Raw genomic sequence first — 26,562 nt, 5'->3', positions numbered from 1 at the left:
TTCTTCTTCTAATGCTGTGTACACACGGTTCGATTCAGTGTAAATTTTCTATTCAAATCGAATTTGACACTGAATCGAACAGTGTTTAGCTGCATTTGAAGCAGTTTCGATCCCGATGTGCGGGAAATAGAGTTGGCATGTCTATATCTGCTTTGGTCTGCTAGATCAAAAGCAGTTCCATGCTGCTCAATTGAGCATCCCCCCTCCCTCCACCCCGCGCACCGTCATCACGTCGTCCCTCCCTCCTGGCCGATGCAGGCACCCGCCGGCCATTGATATCAAATCTGGATTGACAGCTGCCAGGTCGATCCGTGTGTACACAGCATTACTTCATGGCATCCCTCACAATGGGATATATCAAAGCTTATCTCCGTTCTAAGAGCCCGATGCTGGTTCTTTGAATACAGGGAACCCTTAGTCAATTTTTACTGTATTTTACATGCTTAGGAAGGGACTCCACCCCGTTTTGTATTTTAACCCTTTCTTAAACTTTGACATACAGAAGCACTGCATTGATCTGGCTGATCTGTGCATGCTTCTGCAAACTTGGCTGCCATTCATATTTTGAGCTGCTTTATTGGCCGACTTTTCAGATAGGAATGATACTAAATTTCCATGTTGTCCTGGTGCCGATTAAAATCCTGCTGAGTTTGGCCGGCGGTCGATGTGAGCTCTACCGTGATTTTCATTTGTAAATAAACAAAACAGTCTATTTTGATTTCTGATGTGGGATTTCCAGCTGAGAATGGCTGATTCCTAAATTTCGATTTTAGTAAATTTAACTCAGTGTCTCGAATAAATTCTCTTAATAGTGAAATAACTTCCAGTCTGAACTCTATTAATAGTTTTTCAGATATTTGAAGGTTTCAAAACCAAATCGCCTCTGTCCTATGTGCACTAAGTTGTACATGTTCAGCTCCTCAAATCTGTCCTGAAACCAGCTTTTACAATAGACTGCAAATAGTCTGACATATGTTAAATAACCCCCTCATTTATTTACTTTCAACTATTTAAATTATTGTACTCTAACAATAATTTTCCATAACTTTTCAAAAAATTTTTTTAAAAAATTTAGGTACTGTAGATGCATATTTTTATTCACCCAATTTGAGCTGCATGCACAATACTAGTAGTACAGCCAGTATTGGCACCTCTGGTAAATTAGTTTAAACTATTTCTTTAAACTGTTACAGTCATACCTAAAGACATTATGTTTTAATATAACAACATTTCTTTTCCAGAACAAAATGTTTCTCTCCCGTACTGTGTTAAATCATTCACTAGCATGAACTCCTCGCAGCTTGCATACCACAGTGCGACACAGTTATTATTTTATAATAGATCTGGCACTGCAGTACTTTTGCAGCTTCCATATACGTGTTACACCAGGGCCCCCTTGTGGAGAACCTGATTACTACAGCTCAGTTGTTACAACAGAGTATAGTTACAGTGAACAGATAGTTCTCAGATTGAATAATTAAAAGTTTGTGCTCCTCTTACAAATAAAATGCTTATTTATCATGAATTCACAAGGAACAGCTCAGGGTAAGACTAGGACCTATCTTTTATGTAGAATTTGTGAGCTTAAATTTATTAAACTAAAACATAAATAAATAAATGCCAGTCCACATGACCAAAGTAATCCACCAGGCAATTGTCAGCTTCAATAAGGTCCCTGAAGTGAAAATGCTAGAGTCAAACTGTACAGTAAACCTTGAGGGAGGGATTCCCTTCTCAGATTGGGACGTTCATGTAGGAATTCTTGATGCCCATAGACACCATGTACTTCCCATGCTCTAAGCCAGGCATGTCCAACGTTGGCCCTCAAGATGTTTTGAAACTACACATCCCAGCATGCTTTGCAATAGTTTTAGCATTCTCTAATAGCAAAACTGTGGCAAAGCATGCTGGGATGTGTAGTTTCACAACATCTGGAGGGCCAACGTTGGACATGCCTGCTCTAAGCCATGGGTCTTCAAACTGTGGCCCTCCAGATGTTGTGAAACTACAAATCCCAGCATGTCTTGCCACAGTTTTAACACTCCCTCATAGCAAAACTGTGGCAAGGCATGCTGGGATTTTTAGTTTCACAACATCTGGAGGGCCGCAGTTTGAAGACCCATGCTCTAAGCCAGGGCTGGGCAACACCGGCCCTCCAGATGTTGATGAACTACATATCCCAACATGCACTGCATCAGTTTCAGCATGGCCACATAGCAAAACTAATGCGAAGCATCCTGGGATGTGTAGTTCATTAACATCTTGAGGGTCGGTGTTGCCCAGCCCTGCTCTAAGCTGTTGATTACAGTCTTCATTTAAACCACAGTAGGCTGTGGATATGTTTAAAAATATATATATAATCCCCAGAGAGAGCCAAGGAAATTTGTCAAAATAGGTGTGAAAATTGTCAAGCAAACCTTTTCATTAACCCTTTGAGTGCCAATATTGCTGCAAGAGATCACCAAAATATCTGTTAATAATGCCAGCGCCACTCACATCGACTGTTCTTTTTTTTGGGGGTGCAATATTTAACTAAACTATTAACAATTAATTGACTTGGCTGTATTTGTATTTATTTATACTAAAGAACAGTCGATGATTTTTAGCAGATATTTTGAGGATCGCTCACAGCAACATTGGCACTCAAAGGGTTAAACAACAACGTAACTACAGCAAGAATACAGGACGGATAAACATAAATTTGACATTTTAGTAGTGTTCATTCTAGCACCTGCCAGCTTTGAAAATCCATGCAGTTCCTCTTCCCTGCCTGGGGTGTCGCTGTCTGCTGTGGTGTTTCTAGCGCAGGTCTGGTTTGCATATCAGTGCTGATAGACAGACCACACTGTACTAGAAGCACTAAAGCAGACAGCGACACCCCAGGCAAGGAAGAGGAACTGCATGGGTCTTCAAAGTTAGCGGGTGTTATAATGAACACTATTTTAGGAAACGTTTAATTTAGCTATGCAGAATATTCAGAGAGAGAGAATGTTACTTTGATGTGGAATATTAGCTGGAAGCAAAATGTTTCTAACAGAAAACAGGGTAAACAGGATAGACGTTGGTGACATGAAGCGGCAATATAGACAGGATAAAGATAGAAATTCTCCAACACTAAGGTACAGGTGAGACAGACAGACAGACTGGAAAATGAATGATGATATAGGAAGCGCCTTGACACTGACTTATCAAAAAGAAAAACGGACACTTCAGTGAAAGACACTCATTAAGACAGAAAGACTAACCCTTGAGAGATAGATAAAACCTGAATGTTTCATACTTGAAATATAGAAATAGACAGAACGAGACAGAGACATAAATTCTGAGACTGAAGGATTGCCACTTAAGAAACAAAAAAATCAAACTGTAGAAAAACAGAGATCACTTCTTAAGAGGCAGGCACGCATTAAAAGAGAGATTGGTGCTTGAGACATAAACACACAAGGATGAAGAAAAATATAATAAAAACAATGCAAGGAACAGTTCTAGCATATTGTACAAAAATAAAGAAGCATTTCAAGAATCACAATGCCCAGTATGTTTACTGATGTTTCGGCGGGTATTCAATCTCCCGCCGCTATTCGCGACAGGGGGCCCTATTCAATGCTGTCTTCCCCGACAGCATTGAACAGGGATCTCGGCAGAACGTGCCTGACTTTACAAGCAGTAGGGCACGTTCTGCCGAGAACGGCCGGGAATTGTCGAGCTCCCGGCTGCAGCTCGATGATTTCTGCCCGCATCTCGCAATCAAGCCTCCTTTTCGGCTGGCGGGACATTGAATCCCGCCTGCCAAACAGTCGTGACGCCGGATTGAATACACCCCATAATGACTTAAGTACAGATGTAGTAATAATTTTATTTATATAGTGCTCTCCAAAAGGTGCTTTACAGACATCAAAATCAATGCACATTTTGTCATAGATGGTTTCTGCTGTCTTGCACAAACGGCTTGGCACACTAGAGGTGAAATGTAATAGGGTGTGATTTTTAGACATGTGCAATTTTTTAGACATAAATGGACAAAATATCATGTTTTCTAAAATGCAACATGCAATAGTGTTTTGCTGTACAATTGCACATTACAAATCGCATCCAGATGTTTGCTTATAGAAAATATAAAAATTGATAATTTAATAGGGTGTGATTTGTGGTAATGTTTACAAAATAGACTAGGTCCAGGCTGGCGAGTTTGACAGAACCATGCACAGATCAGTGAGATTTGTGCATGGTTCTGTCTCAAAAAGTGTTTACAAGTAAAAATAAAAAAAAATAAAACAGTGTGGGGTCCACCCTCCTGAGCATAACCAGCTCATTGAGCCGGTCCTGGTTCCGCAAATGCGGGGAGGAAATCATGGGGTTCCCCTGTATTTAAGAAACCAGCACTGGACTCTTGAACTGGTCCTGGTTCCTAAAATACAGGCCTGGTACTGAAGAAGGGTATGTATGTGTGAAAGGAAATGTGTAAAATGTATGTAATAAAGTTTAAAATTTCTAGTGTCTGTGTGTGTGTCTTCTTTTTAACATTCTTTTTACAGGTGAACTACAACTTCTGAGACTTGTAGTTATACTGTAAAATGCAATGTTTTTTCTTATTTAATTCTAAAGGAGCCCATACACGCTCCGTTTCTGCCGGCTCCGTCCTGTACTATGCGATGCGCGCTCCCGCACATCACATAGTACGGTACAAAAAGTATGTGCTGCACATACTTTTTGTACTAGGTACACATCGTATCGGATCGCAGTGCATGCACAATGCATGCACAAGGCATGCAATCCGATACGATGTGTACTTTAAATGTAATTATTTTTATCAGCCTGGCGTTTCAGCCTGGGGGCTATTAACCAGCCTGGGTGAGCATGGTTCGGCCAGGGGACCTTGTATAAAAAGTGGAGCCCGATGCTGGTTCCAAATTACAGGGGAACCCCTACTTTTGTCCCCTGTATTTTTGGAACCAGGACCCTACGCAGTTGTTTTTTTAAATGCACATTTTCGTTACTAAAAATCAACAGAAATTGCATGTGTATTGTGGCTTTGTCTAAAAAAAAATTTTTAAATCTCACCCTATTACATTTGCGAATTTCGTCCAAAAATAGCAAATGTGACATGTGCGATATGCTGTGATCTTTTAGCAGCCTAAATACATTTCACCCCAGGTTTCATGAGCTTGCACCAAGAGGCTTTTCCATCCAAATTTGCTTTTCAGTCGCTATATGACAGTAGTATATTTTTGTGCACCTGTTGGGCCATACACTTGGTTAAATTGGTTAGAAATTAAGCACAAATCGCTCAGTGTGTATGCCCCATAGTGGTGGCAAAGCACGGCCCCGCCTGTCACTATCGCTGGTCTAGATCATTCAAGCATGCATGAAATATCTAATCAGATCGCTTAGCAAGAAACAACAAATCACCTGTGTTTTAAGAAGCGATCTGAGCGATCTACGTCACCTGAACCCTCCCTGACCCTCCTAACACAAATCTCCCATACTAAATCGCTCAGCACAAATCTCTCAGTGTGTATGCCTCGAGACAGATATGCAAATGTGACATATAAAATTAATCAGTGCAGTCTAATAAAGTGATTCTGTTGTATTGTGTTATGACTAAGATGCTAATTTGGGTGAAAATGATGTATGGCATATTGCGGTTAAGATTATGGGGACACATCTGATCTCCAAAACATTTCCAATCAGTAAGACTCTTATGTTCAAAATGCATATAGAATATTCATATACTGTAGTGACACTTTAGAACATAATTGTTTTCATATACATTTTTAATTCTTATATTAAGAGTGGTCTGCAAAGTTCAGCTTAACCGCTACAGCAATTAAAAACAAATCAGATTCTCTCATCTGGCAATAAATGACTTAATCAGCCAGACTGTAACTTCAAGAAGCAAAACCCGTAACAATGTAAGGTAATAGTGATGGTGCCAAAATGTAGAGAGCCTTAAGCTAATTGCTGCCAGTTGCATGCTGGTAGAACCTGCCATTTATTACCAATATTGCCCAAATAAATCTTATGTAATATAGTCATGGATGAATTGTGGACCATTTGTTATAGTGTTCATAGTGTTTGCGTATGCGGCCGGCGTTCACCTGTTGGCTAGGCTGCGAACAGGTCTGAATCAGGCCCTTTATTCTTTGCAAACAGCAGATAGACTATATGAATGCTGTGTGCTTTATTTTCAATCCTTGCAATGTTTGCTGAAACTACTGTGAGTAGAGTTTGTATAGCCTTATTATGAAATAAAGAAACATATTAATAATGAGACCATTCTCTCCATGCGTTGGGGCAGATTTAATTAGACTATAAAACTATGTTGCCCAAATTTTACCCACGGACACAATATTTTTCAATTCAATTACAAATAGACATTAAGATGGGTTTCGGTGGGAGTTAATGTAGCATAGAGTTGGCACCATTACAATAGGTGATTCTTATTTTAATGTAATAAAGTCGGGTTGCGGTGCAGAACATCAGGGGAAACCCTCCAAATGAATAAGGGTTTTAAATAGTAGTGTTCCCTCTAAGCTTCTTTTGCAGGGTGCCGCACCCTGCCCATTTTTAAAGCCTCAAAATGCACCCTGCCCATTTTTAAAGCCTCAAAATGCACCCTGCCCTTTTGTGTGTGGTACTGTGTGACCTTACGCTGCCCCCCACCGTGCTGACATGCCACTGAGAACTTTCAGTGTGTGCCATCATGTGTAATGGGTATTACATTGTATGCCATCATATGTAATGGGCATTATGGTGTGTGGTATAATGTGTAAGAGGCATTACAGTGTGTGCCATAATGTGTAATTGTTATAACGATAGAATATGTAATGGGCATAGCAGAGTATGACAATGTTTAATGGGTGTAAACTGTGCAATTTTTTTATAGATGTTTTTGGTACTTGTTTCCTAGCACGGCCACAATCGCGGGCATCGTGTGCCTTAACTTTAAGGCCCGCGATTTCCTTTGAAAAAAGCAGTACTCGGGTACATTGCGTCGGTCGTGTGCCTTAAGAAGGCACACGACGCGACCGACGCGATGCCCACGATTTCCCCATAGTCTTCAATGTTAAAATATTTTAACATTGAAGCCTATGCGCGCCCGACGCGATGCCCCCGATTTCTCCATAGGCTTCAATGTTAAAATATTTAACATTGAAGCCTATGCGATGGACCCGATTTGTCCATAGGCTTCAATGTTAAATTTTAACATTGAAACTGAGTCCATTGAACATAGGAAAAAATGGGAAAAGGCCGAATAAGGGCCATTTCTCATTGGGTATGGCCCCGTCATGTGTGTAAAAAATAATGGCCCCCCATTGTGGCCGCCACCCCCACGACTGATGCGAACCCGAAGCGTGGCGAGCGCAGCGAGCCCGCGAGGGGCGGCGGTGCGCGTCCTCCGACCTTTTCATTCCCCTACTATACACGTCGGCGTGGAGTTGAGAATAGATTAGTGTGGCGAGCGCAGCGAGCCCCGCGAGGGGACCTGATACCTGTGAAGCCCGCGAGGGGACGCAGGGATCTGTGAAGGTATCAGCGTCCGCTCGCCATGCTTCGGGCTCGGTGGCTCGCTGCGCTCGCCACACTAATCTATTGTCAACTCCACGCCGACGTGGATAGTAGGGGAATGAAAAGGTCGGAGGACACGCACCGCCGCCCCTCGCGGGTTACGCTGCGCTCGCCACACTTCGGGTTCGCGTCAATCGTGGGGGTGGCAGCCACAATGGGAGGCCATTATTTTTTACACACATGACGGGGCCATACCCAATGAGAAATGGCCCATATTGGCCCTTTTACCATTTTTTACTATGTTCAATGGACTCAGTTTCAAAGTTAAAAAAATGTAACATTGAAGCCTATGGACACGATGGACCCGATTTCGCCATAGGCTTCAATGTTAAATTATTTTAACATTGAAGCCTATGGAGAAATCGGGTACATCGCGTCGGTCGCGTTGTGTGCATTTTGGTATGCACCCGACGTGACCGACACGATTTTTTCCGACACGACCACCACGATAGAAATCGTGGTGGCCGTGCTAGGAAACAAGTACCATGTTTTTTTTTCTAATGTAAATCTCTAATATAAAATGTGCCCTGCCTGGTGGTCAGCACCCTGCCCTAAAAAAATCCTAGAGTGAACACTAAAATAGTAAAATCTGTCCAATAAAGACATGTCATTTATCTATATTGAGGCGCTGTATTGATGGAAGAGGGGCCTATGAACTTGCAGATGGGCGTTTCAAGTATAGTTTTACAACTTTTTACAAGCTTGAATATATACACACTTATAAGTCACTAGAGGCATTTTACTGTTCCCCAAAATATTATAGACTTTTAGAAATAAGAAAAGCTGAGGTTTGTCACAATTCCACTGCCTCCAATGTTTGGCTTATGGCTAATACTACATCCTAGCTTTTTTTTCTCAGTTTTGTGTGGTTGGGATTCCCCCAGTCTTTCATGCACCTCACACAGGGCCTTATTCTAGTTCACTCTTTCTGACAAAATCCTTCTTAGATGGACAAAACCATGTGCACTGCAGGGGGGCAGATGTAAAATGTGCAGAGAGAATTAGATTTGGGTGAGTTATTTGTTTCTGTGCAGGGTAAATACTGACTGCTTTATTTTTACACTGCAATATAGATCTCACTTTGAAGTAAAACCCCACCCAAATCTAATTCTCTCTACACAAGTAACATCTGCCCCCCTGCAGTGCTCATGGTTTTGTCCATCTAAGAAGGATTTTGTCAGAAAGAGTGAACTCGAATAAGGCCCATAGTTCTAAAGGAACCACACATGGTGGGATTATCACGTATGATTTGTACTTTTTAGTATCGCATTGTGTTTATTTTGCTTTGCGATGCAATGCATGCTCCAGCGTATTCCATATCGCAAGGCAAAAAAGTATGTATAGCACAAACGGTATGGTTCAAAACGCACCTAGCACACATTTCACTGTGTGTGGGCAACCATAAGCCTACTAAAAGCGCAACATTGGCGTTAACCCAACAGCTTGACAATTGTAATTGAATTTGCTTATGTATCAGATAAAATATCCCACGCAATAATGTAACATAGGATTGCACACAAACTCTCGCTTGATTGAATTCATCTCTTGGAGCAGTGGTTCCCAAACGGTGTGCAATGTGATCCTGGGGTGCCTCGGGACACTTGCAGGGGGGTGATCCAGGGGTGTGATGCAGATTGGTGATCCAGGACCAACTTAAATTATTTATGGTTAATGTAATAGACAAAACCAGTCCTTGTTTCTGTCAATCATAAAATATTTGGACAAACAGGAGCGAATCTTGTCCCTCACTTCATACCTGGACCACAGGATGACATCTGAACTCAATTACGTAATGTAATATTTAAAAAAAAAAATTCTCAATAAGAAATGTTGGGCCTAGAGGTGCCACGAAAAAAGTTCTGATACTCTAGGGCGCTGTGTTTCAAAAAAGTTTGGGAACCATTGCATTAGAGGTTTTGCACTTAAAATATAATTAAGTAGGTATGGGTCATAGGGTCAACAGTAATTAGGTTGACAGTCAATAGGTCGACCAATATTGGTCGACAGGGAAATAGTCTACACATGAAAAAAGTCGACACACATTAGGTCGACATGGTCACAAGGTTGACACAAGCAATAGGCCAACATGAAAAGGGTCGACATGAGTTTTCATATTTTTTGGTGTACCGTGTCCCCTCGTATGGCTTGCTGGACTATCCATGCTTCGGGCAATGTACCTCACTACGCTTGGCACACTATTATATTCTCCCGCTATGTTCACATGGTTAGTTAAGTAAAATAACTGCATTTATTGTTTTTTTTTTTAGGGGGGGGGACATGAAAAACTCACATCCACTTTTTTTCATGTCAGCCAATAGTGGTCGATCTATTGACTGTGACTGCATACCAATTAAATTACCCATGTATGAGCTTTCACTTGAGATCAATTGCCTTTGTATTTATATTTAAGAGTATATAGGTTTGACTCAGCAATGCTGAAACAGGAAACACTTTGGAAAATCAAGGATTGTATATTTCTCAATGCCAATGCATAAGAATCCTGACTGGTAACATGTAGCAAAGCAATTTATTCCATATCCAGACATATATATAGAACAGATGTTGCACTTTCCCACATCAATCAGAAACACTGCAGGTGACCCCTCTCCGTCTTTGCTCAGGTGTTGGAAGCAGAAGAGCACAAAGCTCTTTTCTCTCTCTCCCCAGTGTGGGATTATTGAGGGCTGGCAGCATTGAAGCATGGGGCGTGCATTCCAGCATTATGACATCTGTTACCCGGTAAGGCAAGAAGAATAGGGGTTGGAACTGTGCAAGGTGCAACCCATCACTTTCCTATTTGGTTATTTCTACCCATCTGCCTCCCATCCACAAAGCTCATTAGAGCATCTCACAGGAGGGAAGCCATATCTTCACAAGCCAGTGGTTTCCCTGCTCTAATTGGTGATTTATGACCATATGCCTGTGCCTGCAAGGAATCCATAAGTGTTCTGTAGTACATAGAAGGACACACTGAGGGTAGAAGAAGTAGAGGGCACGAACTCTGCAAAGTATCTCTGATCACCCAGAAACGTTTCTCTATGCACCATTACGATTAAAGGATAGCAACTCATAGTAAATACTGGACTAAAGGGCCGATTCAGGATTGCTCGTTGATCTGATTTTTGCCCCAGCCCCGATGGTTGTGGTTGGCGCATGTGCAAACCCCGGCAGGGAATGGTTTCGTCGGGTTACACACTCGCCAGGCCGTTCGGTGCGGGGAGGGCCTGGTGGTATGAAGGGGGGGGGGGCAGCAGGGCAACACCTAGCATTTTATGGGTGTCCCCATAAAAAAGCTGGGCGTTCGCCTTTAGAAACAGGCGTGGTGATGACTGCTTGGTGTGGGCGGCTGATGTCACTTAACGTCGGCGCATGTCCCATCTTCGGCGAACAGCAACAGAAATAAAAGTCAGTATAGACTGATTTTTATTACCGAAGTGGTATGATTTCTCTCCCTGTTGGACGCATGCAAGGAGATGTGTTCGCATACACATCCCCCTTCATGGTACTGAGGGGATTTGGTGGCTGGGGCTCGGGCATTCGGCTGGGTGGCGTCTATGGACTTGCTAGGCAGCAAATGTACACTGCCTATCGAGCCAACCTGAATTAGGCCCTAAATGCACAGCTTTCATATCAGTGTAAAACAATTATTGATACTAGTATTCATGACTATATGTACTTGGAAGTATAAACCATTTGCACTGACTGAAGTATCAGTTAAGGAGTACATGTTGCCTACACATAGTGAAGATAACCATTTTGTTAGCTGAAGAAAAAATATTAGACTAAACAATATTAATTCCCTAGAAATCACTTTAGACCCCTGAGACAAGAGACCCTTACAGGACACTAGAGAACCGTCCAGTGCCAGCCAGGCATATTTGTAGTTATCAGAATAAATACGGATTATGTTATGGTACACTCAATATGAGGGGAGATGTGGTCAAATACAGAAAAAAAACAGGTACTTGTGTAGTTTCACGGCGCCAGCATGGCACAGTGCTACTTCCGGTTTTTACGCTCAGCAAACTATCTAAAATAAACTAACTTAACTCCATGCCAACATGGATAGTTCATACCCCCACTATCCATGTTGGCATGGAGTTGATTTTAGATAGCGTGGCGAGCGTAGCGAGCCACCGAGCCAGCAGCGTGGGCGAGCGAAGCGAGCCCCGCAAGGGGACTCAGATGCACGGCGCCATGCTGGCGCCGAGAAACTACACAAGTACCAAAAAACAAGTTTCATATGTAACAGGAAAATGGAGCCCCCTTTTTGATGTAAGAGAGAAAATGCCATCTGTGGAGTAGCTGGGAAACAAACCCTGAAATGACATTTGGGTGTCATTCCCTAACCCCTTTCACAGCTAATGCAAGGGATATATAACCCTGGTAGTACGATCACACAAATAATGTTTCCCATTCTATGTCTCTCACAGGCTTCCTGCGAGAGACACAGAATGGGAAACATAATTTGATTGATCCCACAACCAGAGTTAAATTTCCATACATGGCTCATGCACAAGGAGCACTCTTATAAAGCGACTGATGTAGAGTTAAGTGCAAGTCCCTCATAACTGCTTCAGCATTGCATCCACATAACTAAATGGTTATTTCCCCCTGTATGCAGCATTCTGTGCATCTGTGGCTGGCAACTCCACCTGTTCCTTTGGCTTCATTGTCATCATCAGTGCCCACTAGCACACGTCCTATCCGAGATATATTATTGATGCAATTAGTATAAAGTAATTTGAATATGTGCCGCAGAGCAGTTTGTGCTAAGTGATTCCCTGCATGTGTAAAGGATCAAAGGAAATAACACAAGAGTGCTCTAGAAAACAGATTTTTGCATATGAAGTAACAGGTTTTCGGCTTATTACCTAATTGTTTGCGTATGTAGTACAACACGGTCAGAAGTGCCTAAGGTGTATTCCTGCATTCATTTCTACAGCGATAAGATACTATGGTACTGCTTTCCTAGCACGGCGCCCGTCTCATTGATTGTATGCCTTAAGTTTAAGGTACTTAAGGCATACAATCAACGCGATGGATCCATAAAATGCATGAGATCCATGAGATCCATGAGATAAAAAATCGTGAGCCCCCAATAACCATTGTTAACGACACCAGCACTATCAATGCCAACCCGAAGCATGGCGAGCGCAGCGAGCCCGCGAGGGGTGGCGGTACGCGTCCTCCGACCTTTTCATACCCCCACTATCTACGTCGGCGTGGAGTTGATTTTATATAGTGTGGCGAGATCAGCGAGCCACCGAGCCCGAAGCGTGGCGAGCCCCGCGAGGGGACGCGGACTACTTTACATGTATTCCGCGTCCCATTGATACCAATTTAAAAATCTTGCCGATTGCATCATCTCATGCATCTTATGCCGCACAAACACATAAGATGCTTGCAATGTAAAAATCTTGTCGATCGCGTCGATTGCATCATCTCATGCATCTTATGCCGCACAAACACATAAGATGCATGAGATGCTTGAGATATCAGCCCCACACATACAATCTAGATCGTGGGCGCCATGCTAGGAAAGCAGTACCGATACTATTATTACTGGGAATATAAAGGACCTCTGTGCTTACAGTCGGAAACATCGACAAACCTATTCAATTTGTCCATTTTCAGCATTGTCGAAAACGAATGATTAATTGCCTAATCTGCATCTGTTTTCGACAATCTGCGGCCGTTCCGACTGCCGGAACGTTTCTGACAGACGGAAGATTGAATACCAACTGTCGAAAATGAGATTGAATATGAGTTGGTCACAAGTCTGCTTTGCCTGTATATATTTGGCTCTGGAACATGTGCAGTACAGAAACACAAGTGACAACTTCTTAGTCACATACAGTATGTTTCACCATTAAATAATTTCTAAAATAGCACACATCTGCGTAATGCCAACAGGTAACTTTGTTGTCAGTATTACTTAAGGTGCCCATACACGGTACAATATTTCCGTGTGTTTTGAACTATATCGCATCGCATGCGATCAAATCGCATACAATTTGTGTGCAATGTGATCGGGACCTAGTTCAAAAAGCATGGGCTGCACAGACTTTATGTGCTGTGCGATGGGATGCCCACGGGAGCGCGCATTGCATTGCATCGCACAGCATCCTCGCACCGTGTATGAGCATCTTTACACATACAAGACTAACAATTTTAAGAAAATACAAAAATAATTGTTTTCTGATTAACCCCTTCCGTGTTATTCCCGAGATATCCCCTTCCCCTCCCATCTCCCCACCCTCGGCTGTGTGACAGTCTATGACAGTGCAGGGCAGGCCAGGCAGCGGCTGATACACATACTGGCCCGGGGACACAGTGGTGGGGGTTTTTTTTAGGGAGCGCTCCCCAGAAAAAACTTGCCCAGTGGGGAGCACTCCCTTAAAAAAAACACACCACTGAACGGGTTAATGACCTAATGATGTATAACTAAATGACTGCTGGATTTCCCATAAACTGACTCTCACACCCACATTATACAGTATTATGATTTTCCTCGTAAACTGTTCTTCCTTAACTACCATGGGGTAGATGTATGATACCTCATTATATGCACTGATACCGCCCCCCCACCACCATGTATGACACGTCTGCCAATATGCCACCTAATATACAATCGGCCAATAGAAATACCCGTTCAGACAGCTGCAGTTGTTGTTGCTCCATCCACACATCAGGGACATCTTTGTCCCTGGATGCGGTGGCTGTAGGCTACACACAAGATCTCATGCATGGCCAGCCGGGGATGAGACACAATGCATCAGGATTTTATCCTAACTCCCAATCACACTCATCACCTGCTATCACTTCTGGTTACAAAAAATATTTCGAGCTGCACAACAAGACTTCCTTCTAGACTCAAACCTTCAAGCGTTCTCCAACAATTAAAACATATTAATTTCCAAACTACACTCTCAACCACTCCCGTCTACTCTACCCATTTAGCATTCCCTTTACAGCACTCAAATACTCCTGTGACCCCAGACCAACATTGGTGAGTGATTAGACCGTATTGTCCAGAAAAGCACTTTTTGCCACTACAATCTGTCTAGAGAACAAGAGCAAATGTGATACTTCACCTCATGTATTTAATTCCTATCATCCTACAGATTGTAAACTTGTCAAAAAAATCCCTCTAACTTCTCTATTAGTTAATACCCAGGGGCATGCCTTGTAAATGATTAGCACTTTAAAACATCCAAGATAAGCTGGCATCCTGCACCACTGGCAAACTTAGACCCTATTACATATGCCCACAATGTTCTTTTACAATTATGCGTGCTCCCAATTTTAAAGCGCTATTTGAAAGAAATAATCCTTCTAAACAGGAAATATTTGCTCTTAATCAGAAATCTGGATGGCAAGAGAGTAATAAGAGGGGGGAATCACAACCAGAAGATTCCTAACACTGTATTTAAGCAAAGGATAGGGGTACGTGTCCTCCCGACCTGTTCATACCCCCACTATACACGGCGGCGTGGAGTTGTTTTTATAAAGTGTGGAGAGTGCAGCGAGCAACCGAGCCCGAAGTGCGGGCTCGGTGGCTCACCGCGCTTTATGGTACACGTTGGGAGGACGCGTACCACGTGCGCTCGCCATGCTTCGGGGTGACATGGATAGTGGGGGTGTGCTAAGTAATAGTGGGGGTGTGCTAAATCGCATTAAACGCGATCAAATCGCATGCGTTTTGCGTGCGATGCGATCCGTGGGCAGTGCCGCCATGAAACTACACAAGTACCCTTTCTTCAATCATTTTGGGCCTTATTTTGGTTCGCTCTTTCTGACAAAATCCTTCTGAGATGGACAAAACCATGTGCACTGCAGGGGGGCAGATGTAAAATGTGCAGAGAAAATTAGATTTGGGTGAGTTATTTTGTTTCTGTGCAGGGAAAATACTGGCTGCTTTATTTTTACACTGCAATATAGATCTCACTTTGAAGTAAAAACCCACCCAAATCTAATTCTCTCTGCACAAGTAACACCTGCCCCACCTGCAGTGCACATGGTTTTGCCCATCTAAGAAGGATTTTGTCAGAAAGAGTGAACTAAAATAAGGCCCTTTGTGAGGTAGTTTCATTTATATATGCTGAGATCTATAGTAATAGGAACCGGTTCTATGTACAATTCGCTGCCTTACTAGATTTCGAAGCATTTGCTTCGAGTGGGCTTACTAGTTCCATAAAATTGGTGGAATGTATTTTTTTTTTCTATCACAGTTGTATTTTTGCATTATAATAATTTTTCCAAGTAGCTTTAATACGAGGTGGAGTTGCACAGTGGGATTAAGGGCCTGATTCTGGTTCACTTGCAAAAGCAAATTCTCTCTCTAATGGACTTAAAACCATGTGCACTGCAGGTGGAGCAGATGTAACATGTGCAGAGAGAGTTATGGTGTGTACACACTTGTACAATTTAGACTATCTGCATACAATATATACAATTTAGACTATCTGCATACAATTTAGACTATATAGTGCAGATCTGCACTATATAGTCTATGCAGCCAAGACTTTCTGGCTGCGATACAGGAGCGCGCATCGGGAACGCAAGGGTTAAAACCTGTGCGATCTGCATGAGATCCAGATAAGATTTTGACTATATAGTCAAAATCTCACGCACATTGTACAAGTGTGTACACACCATTAGATTTTGGTGTTATGTTTCTGTACAGAGTAAATACTGACTGCTTTATTTTTACAATGTAATATAGATATCAGTTTGAAGTACAAACCCCACCCAAATTTAACTCTCTCTGCACGATACATCAGCCCCACTTGCAGTACACATGGTTTTGTCCATTAGAGTGAATTTGCTTTTGCAAGTGAACCATAATCAGGTGTATTACATTGGTGAATCTATGTGGCAGCTTGTGGCATGAACATTATGATGACAATGGTAATTAACCTTTTGCAGGCCAAATTTTTTTTTTTGTAATTCAAACAGTCTGGTTTAAATGTTTATTGTAGCATGTACACTGCTTTCCCATCTACTTCCTTAGCTACAACAAGCTTGGAGAGTGTGGTCTGAGGTTGGGAGGTTATGGGGAAATTGCACCATAGATCCATGCTCCCCGTTATGGAGTAATTCGAATTTTCCCAAACTTCTCAAACTGAAGGGTAGCTGGGGTTGGCAAGCTTTGGGGATATCTTCCATAGGACAACTTTAGCAAGAAGGTGTTCTTCCCTAGAGTCGCCACATTTCAGCAGCACATTTCAGGATATTGCGGGTATATGGAATGTACATACACATGGTAATCCAAAATTGGGCAAGAGGTGCGCTAAACCTGGTGCTCAATTAAGTAGTGTCAACATGCACATGGTCAACATAATTACCATGTTGAGTTTGTGTATGTCGAAGTAATGCCCATACTGACATTGTGACTGGGTACCCTTTGGGCAGTAGAGTCAGGAATGAGAAGGATGCTCAGGTCTACTCTCAGAGCTCATGCAGACCCCTTACCTGCCTTTAAAAATAGATCTGTCCAGCTTCTCTGATTAGAGGCTGTGACTTACAGCTGATAAATCATATCTACTACTGTTATCATCTGAGTTATAAGAGCCACTACACTCCAGTGATGCTTAAACTAAATATTACAATACAATGTGTCGATCTTCTGCAACTGTCCACAACAGGTGACAATAAAATAATCTCACTTTTGCATCAATTCATGTGTCATGTGTTTTTAATTACATTGGTCAAAATACACCTTAAAGAGTAATGTTCTACTGAATTTAAACTGTAAGGTAGAAACTGTGTCCCTCTACAAGTATAGGGACAAAATCTGAATAAACTCTGCCATTACAGTCCACATTTTAAGAATTTCCATGCTTACCACATTTCACTTAATTAGCACATCGGTCAATTTGATTTAACCATCTGGGCTTTAGCATGGATATCCTTAAGACCTGGACTGTAATGGCAAAGTCCTACAATATATCCTAGACATCCTCATTTCATCATTACCTGTAAATATTTTGTGTTTGTTGTAATCCTGTGAGCAAGGCACTGGGTAAAACTTGTGTTGCAGGACTTCCCGCTGCCCAGCTAGAACCTCCATCACGTCACCACTGGGATAGATCCAGAGAAGGATTATGACAGAGACTGCCAAAATGGTGGAGAGGACACCCCATACCAGGAGACTTTTCCATGATATTTCATGAGTTCTGCTTTTCTTAGAGCTGCACAGTAGAAAATACAAAGAAAACAAATGATAGACAGGACAATGGCATCACTCCACACCCTATTCAGTAGAACATACAGTCCCCTTTAAAAGGTTTAATCTTCCAACCTATACACCTACATCCAGTTTTCTGTGCCAAAGACCACAGTCCTGACTCAAGTATCATACTCTGTAGGTCATTATAACCTGGTCTGTGTGATCAAGCAGTAACTGGGAAATGTATCAAACATTCTAAAGAGAACAAGGAAGTATTGCCCACAGCATTCAATTAGATTCTAATACATCCTACAAAATGATAACCAAAATCTGATTGGTCACTATGGGTATAACACCATCACTTGTCCACATATTTACTGTAATATCCTCCTTTCCTTACTAGATTGTAAGCTCCCCAGAGCAGGGCCCTCTTCCCTCCTGTTGTCAAAGCCCTCTTCTCTTCACATTTCACCCACAGCTCTCCCATACTCAAACACTCAGTGACCATCTTCGTCCGTATACTCATCTCCATCATTGGCCACGAGCCTCTAGTAGTACAGTATTGAACTGTAGTGCTCTTTACCTGTACTCTATTTTTATTATTTATTCAATGTAATGCTAAGTTTTGTCTCCCTGTACTGTTCCATTGTACGGTGCTGCGAAACACTTGTGGCGCCTTATAAATAAAACTATAATAATTATTTCATTGCTTGAACCAAAATATACACTATGTAGACAAAAGTGATTGGACGCAAGCAAAATGGTGTGGTCCTGCAGCAGACATGTTCGTGAAGGTAAAAAACGGGCAGAGGGGCTCCGATTAGATCATTTGGTAATGAAATGCCTAACCAAGTTTTAATAGCGTATCAGTGTAGGCTGCTCGATCGGCGTTGTATGTGAGAAGCATTGCAGATGTCAGGAAGGTCCCTAAATCAACTGTGTCTATTGTCATTAATGCATGGAAGAACAAAGGTCATAACAGGAATGCACCTGGCCCTGGAAATTACCTGAAACTATAACCCTGGGACCAGAGAGTACTAACCACGGTGCTGTGAAAGAACACTAATTGCCCCATGCACTCAGGTTCCAAATGGTAAACTAATGAGCCAGTTTCAACAAGGCCCTTGCACTTGGTTAGTATGAGTAATGGGCCCCATACATCAGTAATCACAATTTATGGATTTTCAGATATAGGGATATTTTGGCCAGATAAATGGATTTTACAATCTATCTGACTTGCCCACACATTACAGATTTATATCAGTGATCGGCAGATTTTTCCATCTAAAGATTGCATCTTCATATCTGGAAATTGCCCAATCGATTGCTGTTCATAATGTAAATAGATGAAGAAGACGAATTGGGAATGCCCACACATATAAAAAAGATCTGCAGATAATACCAGATTATTAAACATGTTTAAAAACCTGATTAAGCAATTGATTGGCGATTTTGATTGGGATTGCCAAAAGGGGGAGCCCACACATCTAAAATTAATTGTGGCAATCATCTCCATATCTGAAAATTGTCACAATTAATTGCTGATGTATGGGGCCCTTAAGTATCCGCTCATAAAGCTTTAATCACAAAGAAGAATGCAGCACAGTGCTTAGGATGGTGTATAGAGCACCAAAAACTGGACAGCGGAACAATGGCGCTGAATGTTATAGAGTGATGAATCACAATTCGCACTTTAGAGATGAAATGTACATGTTTGGCGATTGCCAGGAGAACGTCTGATGCCTGAGTTTACAGTACCTACAGTAAAGCATGGAGGCGGTGTTGTTATACTGTGGGACTGTAACAGCTGATTTGGCATGGGTCCACTAGTATAAATGTATGGTCACATTAACTATGATAGCTCTGTGTTACCTAATTTGTGGCAGTTCTACAGAAATTATTATTTTTTTTTAATGTATTTTGTTTTTATTGAATGATGAATGTTTTTATCAGAATTACAATGACACCTGTCAAAAAGGTCGCCAGTGTCTAGGTCGACAGTCAAAAGGTCGACATGGGGTTTGTCTAGGTCGACAGTCAAAAGGACGACATGGGGTTTGTCACCCTGTTGACCTTGGGGCCAGTCGACCTTCCGGGGTTGACCTAATGACTGTAGACCTAAGTGTGGTCTGACAGATGTACCAATTCTGTGTATGTGTACCGGTACTAGGTGATCTCTCATATTAATTATATATATATATGCCCGAAGCATCGCGAGAAAAGCGAGCGATGCGAGGGGTTGTGGTTCACTTCAAACTGTGTCCATGTCGAATGTGTCAACATTTGGGTAAAAAAACAGTGAAAAACCCTATGTCAACCTTTTGACTGTCGACCTTTTGGCATGTCAAACTAATGGTGTCGACCTAATGGTTGTCTATCTTTTTGCTGTAGACAAATGGTCCCGCTTCCTTAGATCTTAACCCCAGGCTGACTCCACCTTCTTCAGTGTCACAGTTGGACACTGTACTTAAGGTGGAATGGCAAACCATACTTCTAGCTGTTATACAATCACTGCAAGTGGTGGACCCAGAGGCAGAACTCTGGGAGGCAATGGAGTCATCTCCCACCGGGCTCCTGCTCTCAAGGGGGAACCTCTCCTCCCCTGCAATTTTAAATCCATTAATTGAAAGCCATTGATATCGCTTCTGGAGTTCTGAAATATGTGTTCTATCTCTATCTCTCTCTAGATATAGATATACTGTATACATACTGTATATATGCCTGTTATATTTCATAACAGACATACAGTGTAAACTTTATATAAGGTTTTGTGTGTGTAGGGGGGAAGGGGGGGGGGGCAATACACATCTTGCCTCCGGGAAACTGGGACGAACTTACGCCACTGGGTGGACCTACAAAGTACTGACATCAATAAGATCTTGTTGATCTATTTGCTGTCAGTGTCCAATCACTTTTGTCTACATAGTGTAATTATCATTTTCTCCCTTTCCTTCCACAGTTAGTGTTAACCCCTGCAATAGACCTATGTAACCAACATTCCCCTCCCCCTCATTCCCTGTACCTACATTTTCTGTTCTCTGGGATAGCTTATATGTAGAATACTCTGATCAATATTTGTTTGGATCCATGTGCGCAAAACCCCAACTTACCCCTGGCAATGAGAGCGTAACCCTCTGGCAACGAGCATCTAACCCCTGGCAACAAGCATGTAGGTAAGTGGCACTTCAGGGGAAATTATGTGTAAAAAGAGCCACCTTGGGAGAAATGTGTAAACGGCACTATAAAGTAAAATAAGCATTACGGAGTGTAGCATAATGTGTAATGACCTTACTTAGCTACTTTTTTTTCTCCCGTGAGGAGACCAGAGTCTGCATGTCAGTGGGGCGGAACAAGGCTGATGTCACCAAGCCCCGCCACCGTGACAAGCAAACGTGGCAAGTCGCGGGTCCATTGATTGGGGAAGGGGCTAAAATGAATCATTTTAGCTTCGTCACCTCACAGCGGACCCACTAAACCTGGAATTTGGTGCAGCAAGGAGAGGAGTGCAGGTGCCATGCAGGTGGAAAATTGACCCCATCTCGGGGGGGGGGGGGGGGGGGGGGGGGGGGGGGGGGGGGGGGGGGCCGGGAGATGGACACGATTTTCGGGAGCCTCCCAGCTATTTCGGGAGGGTAGGCAAGTATGGTAATGACATTATGGTGTGTGGCATAATGTGTAATGGGCATTACAGTTTGTGTGGCATGTGTAACATGCATTACTATAAGGAGGAAAAATTACTAAGGGAATGTGCCGAAACATACCCGCCTTCTGGGCACCATGTCACCTAACTACTATTCTGTATGTATGTACCTGCGATATACATATGGCTGTGAAACAGTGTATTAAGAGGGCTGGCAGATCCTCTCTTTATAAAGAAAAACATGGATTACACAAGTTCTATGGCTGAGTGAATGATTGTCAGCCACATGATGTGTGTATCTGTGTACGTCCATTATTACAGGCTACACTGTACACATGGCTGCAGCACCACTTCCTCTCGTTCTCTGCTCACCTACACTTCCCTGCTGCCGCCTGAGCACCGCGGACAGGCCCCGCTGCGACCCCGCCACTCTCTCCCGTTACTCTTGGTCGCCTCCGGTGCTTGGTTGCCATGGTGATTAGTCACTGGCGCTCGGTGATCATACGGGGAGAATGCAGATTGGCCAGACGCGGGCTGCCAGATCAAAGCAATCGAGCCAAGAGGAACCGGAGACATGGATCGGTAAGTGAGAGCAGTCTTCCTGCCATTGGTACTCGCAGCCCCCTGTGCCTGCATCTGCACGCCTCACTGTCATTAATTAGTGACCCCGTGTCCCCGGATCACAGCGCACCCGATGCCAGTCACAGTCTGCCCGATTTACGCGTGATATCTGATTATGCTACTTCCAGCTCTACTGTCATCTAGTGATCCCATGTCCCCTGCTCTGTGTCACAGCACACCGATGCCTATCAGTGCCCGTCTGAGCCATGGCTAATCTGCTGAGCAATGTACTATAACGCCCAGTATGCCCAGACAGTCAAAAGCAATCTATCCCATGCTGGGTCAGCATATCGTTCCTTCGCTGCTGTGGAACTACAGATACTGTACCAGTATTCCTGGACAGAAAAAAGTCTAGCTGTTCAATACATGGGTCAGTGTGTAGTTCTTTAGCTGCTGTGGAACTACAAATCCCAGTATTCCCCTCTAGTTGGGATTATAAGATGTTTGCCTAAACCTGGTGCATCCTGTCAGTTTGTCTGAGGTTGTGCCTTGTAAATGATTGCCCCTTTAAAAATACGGCCATTCTCTGACAAAGGCCTTTTGGCACACTTTTAAATTTATTCCTTGGTGTTAAGGATATTTACACAGTCATAAATTACACATGTTCTGTGGCTGGCTGACTTCAATGGGGCATTTCTGGTTTATGCAGCCATAATTGTGCTTAAACCATAATTACTGTGTTATTCTTGTTTCCAGGTTTAAAGGGCTAGTAAGGTAAGGTTAAGGTCTAAATTCATGTGGGCTAAGGGACCTCCTGACTTCACAGGAGCGGAGAGATCAGGAGCAAGGTCAGAAGAAGGGTCCTAAAAGGACTCTTGCGGGCTCACTTCGCTCGCCACGCTTCAGGGACGGTGGCTCGCTCTGCTTCGCTCACCACCTGGTTACTAAAGGCAACCAGTGGTAGCGTGGATAGTGAAGGAGCAAGCCTTTTAAGCAACTACTGTAAGGGTAAGCCTAAAGCCTCGAACACACTGGAGGCGAGATATACTAAGACCTGAAAAGTGATCAAATGTAGAGTGATAAGCCACCAAACAATTGGCTCATAACTGTCATTTTTTAAACACAGCCTGTGACATGGCAGGTAGGAGCTGATTGGTTGGCTGTTCATCACTTTCCATTTTATCACTTTTCAAGCTTAGTACATCTGGCCATAAGTGAGAAAATGAGCAATATCTGAGCAATATCACTCATTATATCACCCAGTGTGTATGCACTGCTCAAAGACCAATGCAAGTTTCCACAGGTCATTAATGACCCCTCTGTCCAGCCCTCCACCATCATCACATGTCGCCCGGCTGCCAGCAAGTGTGTATGCACTTGCTGATGCAGGCACCTGTCAAGTCCCGATATCGGAGGATGCGGCAATCACTAGGCTAGGGCTATTTCACATGCACCAGATTTGTTTGCCCGGGGAAAAACTGAAGGCTTTTCCCCATGGATGAGTTGCTTTCACTGGCAACAGTTTTGTGCCATATGTAATGTTATGGTCAGATCGACTTGACCTTTTACTGCATGGTACAACAGTGAAGAGGCACAGCAGCCATCCTAGTCAGTGGTTATCAAGGCTGTAACATGGTTACCATGCCATGTTTGTGCATATTCATGCCTTGTGAAAGCCCTAATATATTTGTCACTTCTACTGAATTGACAAAAAACAATGTGTGTGAAATAGCCCTATGGATATCCAATGGATATTATTCAGAGCACTACCTGAAGGCTTGGTGTGACTAGGTCAACCTGGCTGTGACTGGGTTTATCCCCGTGTCTGCTACCAAAGTCGGCTACAGTGTGAAAGACCCTGGTCATGCCTAAAAGGCTGCCGATTGGCTGTCTCAGGAACGCTTGTGGAGTACATCATCTCCAAGTGTCCTATGTGAGTGGAGATGACCCAGGTCCCAGCAGCGTTACGAAGGGGTAAGTATTTCATAAAGTCCCAGCTTTGACCCATGTTCGCTATCCTGTTTTAGAGCCGTGGCTTCAGTGTGAAGGGGTTATTAATGAGTACCTCAGTTTATTGCTTTAACCATCTGTGCTTAAGCATGGATATCACTAAACCCTGGACTTTTGGTGTGCTTTGAGGACCAAGATTAGGAAACATTGATGCATTGTGTCGTCAGATTATTATTCCTATAGCATAAATTTCCAGGCCCTATCTTTGGTTCTGTGGGCAAGATGTACTAAGCCTTGAAAAGTGATAAAATGGAGCATGATAAACCACCAACCAATCAGCTCCTTCCTGTTATTTTTCAAACACATCCCACAACATGGCACTTACGAGCTGATTGGTTGGTGGTTTATCACTCTCCATTTTATCACTTTTAAAAATTAGTACATCTGGCCCCATATGAGTGTACAGAGCACAGCACAGAGGCACCACAGCATATGGCAGAGGTTCTTAAACGCGGTCCTCAAATCGCATTAATGGTCCAGATTTTAAGGATAACCAAGCTTGGGCACAGGTGACTTAATTAGCACTTAAATCAGTTTGAATTAACTATCTTTAGATGCAAAATATGTAAGTCACAGACACATTGCTGGTACACACTGTCCGAGGGATCAGAGATATACCAGTTATTCAAATGAAAGGCTCATATATATTGGCCAGTGTGTACCCAGCATAAGGGTCCAGGTTTTAGTGATATCCATCCTTGAGCACAGAGGTACGATTTAAGTCACCTGTGCTCATTTAGGTATTGTATTAAAACCTGGACTTTTAGCATTCAATGAGGACTGTGGCCCTTGGTCTATATCTGAGGGCTGAGTTTGAGAACCACTGGTCTGTATAAATAAGTACCCTTGAGATCCCCAACAGGTCATGTTTTGATAGACTTACCATATTATCCCTTTAAAATGGATAAAGCTGGGTACACAATGGTTGATATATCGCCAGACCATCGACCAGTGTGTACCAGCGATATGTCTGTAAATGATGTAATTCACAGACTTATCGCGTTGGCCGTACACCTACACAAGGAGGTGATTGACAACTGACATGTGCCCTCCTAGTTGTGATATCAGACAGGATGAATCAGGCAGTGTGTATGGATAACACGCTGCCTGATATGACTACAGGTCTATCTATAGATAAGTGGATCTTCAGGTAAATCTGCCAGTGTGTACCAAGCTCAACCTATGTTTCTAGGATGTCTGTTTGTGGAACCAGGTGGGATAAATACTAACCCAGTTGTACATGGTACTTGAGATCTGTAGTTGAGAACTCCTGATCTATATCAAATCCAGTAAATGTTCTGTATATTCTACTGTACCAAATATGCATAAACTTGCCATCATATACTTTTAATATGGGGTACCTATGACATACACATAGTCTGTGGCTGATTAAAACCAGGTGAAATGCAGACTTGAATTTAGCCATCTATAGAACCTCTTCAAATAATAGGGATCCCAGATTAAAGGGATACTATAGCAAGCCTATACATACAGTGAATAGCATACTGCTAATTGGGATAATAATTATTGTTTGATATGCAAATTTCTACCAACCTTTTGGTCCACAAACTGGCTCTGCCTATAAATCACCAGGCTTTGATGTAGGGTTTCCACCACTCTGGGATTACTCCAGACAGTCAGGTAATTAAGGGCGAGATTTACTAAAGGGAAAATGCTGTAAAACCCCCGTTTTACGACATTTTCCTATGTATCAATCCCCGTCCGCCCCGTTTTCGCAAGGCTGGGTATCGCCCCCCTCCCGTCCTCCAAAATCTCCTCCTCCCCCTGGTGTGACAGCCGGGAGGACATCTGGCTTTAGGGGGGAGGAGGAGACGCAGGGGGAAGCTGCCAGCCGCCGGGAGGTGACGGAGACCCCCGCAGCCCACATCACAGGTATCGCGGGGGTCTCCGTCACCGCAACCCGATGCTGGCCGCATATGTTAGTACATATGCGGCAGCATCGCGGCGGCTGCAGTGCGAAGGGCGGCGATGTATGTTAATACATCCCGCCCTAAGTCCAGCATTCAGAGTGGTGGTGTTCCTGTACTATACAATGTCCAGGAATAGACAGTTACTAGCTGGGTACACAGTGTAGTAGCTGCCTGTTCCCGGACATTGTATAGTCCGGAATGCCACCCCTCCAGACTCCGGTCTTAATTACAGGACTGTTCGGAGTAATCCCGGATGGGTGCTGGTAACCCTGCTGTGATATCCTATATGAAATGTTCAACCTGCATTGTAATGTACTGTGTTATACACTATTAGTAATAGCTGAATGCATTCAGTGTACATTTGAACTACAATATCTCATATTTATAATAGGGACTGAATGCATTATGCTAGGTACATACTACACGTGATTGTTAGCGATATGACCAGACTGTGATGCCAATGCTCATAGCGGCAAGTAATGCCAGGGTGCCAGGATTCCATGTTGCATTTGACAGCATAGCATTATAAGCTATATCCCCCGATTGAGCTGCATGTACCGACTTACTAATGATGTAGTGGGCACACACTGGATGATTTGAAGAATGTGTCGCAATGACAAGTCGATATTGGCAAATTTGTTTAAATTATTGTCTAGTGCAGGCATGTCCAACCTGCG

General features: G+C 43.0%; 2 protein-coding genes across 3 annotated transcripts in view; one reads left to right on the top strand and one right to left on the bottom strand.

Moving 5' to 3' along the window:
• OGFOD3 (2-oxoglutarate and iron dependent oxygenase domain containing 3) overlaps nt 1-22,215 on the bottom strand; it is a 115,877-nt gene extending 93,662 nt beyond the window's left edge. Inside the window, exons 1-2 of the mRNA XM_083148431.1 lie at nt 21,756-22,215; nt 17,551-17,765 (exon numbers count right to left, since the gene is read on the bottom strand). Of these exons, the coding sequence (XP_083004557.1) occupies nt 17,551-17,765; nt 21,756-21,856 (316 nt within the window). The 5' untranslated portion in view covers nt 21,857-22,215. The remainder of the gene's footprint in view (nt 1-17,550; nt 17,766-21,755) is intronic.
• HEXD (hexosaminidase D) overlaps nt 21,697-26,562 on the top strand; it is a 30,588-nt gene continuing 25,722 nt past the window's right edge. The window contains exon 1 of one of the 2 annotated variants that reach the window (XM_083148430.1): nt 21,697-21,965. In XM_083148430.1, coding sequence (XP_083004556.1) covers nt 21,958-21,965 — 8 coding nt within the window. In that variant the 5' untranslated portion in view covers nt 21,697-21,957. Of the gene's footprint in view, nt 21,966-23,783; nt 23,919-26,562 lie in introns of those variants that run through there. The other variant, XM_083148429.1, reaches the window with a different exon arrangement.

Source organism: Crinia signifera, chromosome 6 (genome assembly GCF_055691185.1).
Source record: "Crinia signifera chromosome 6, ASM5569118v1, whole genome shotgun sequence".
Taxonomy (NCBI): Eukaryota; Metazoa; Chordata; class Amphibia; order Anura; family Myobatrachidae; genus Crinia; species Crinia signifera.
The sequence above is the reverse complement of the archived record's forward strand: the minus strand, read 5'-3'. Positions and strand labels throughout refer to the sequence as shown.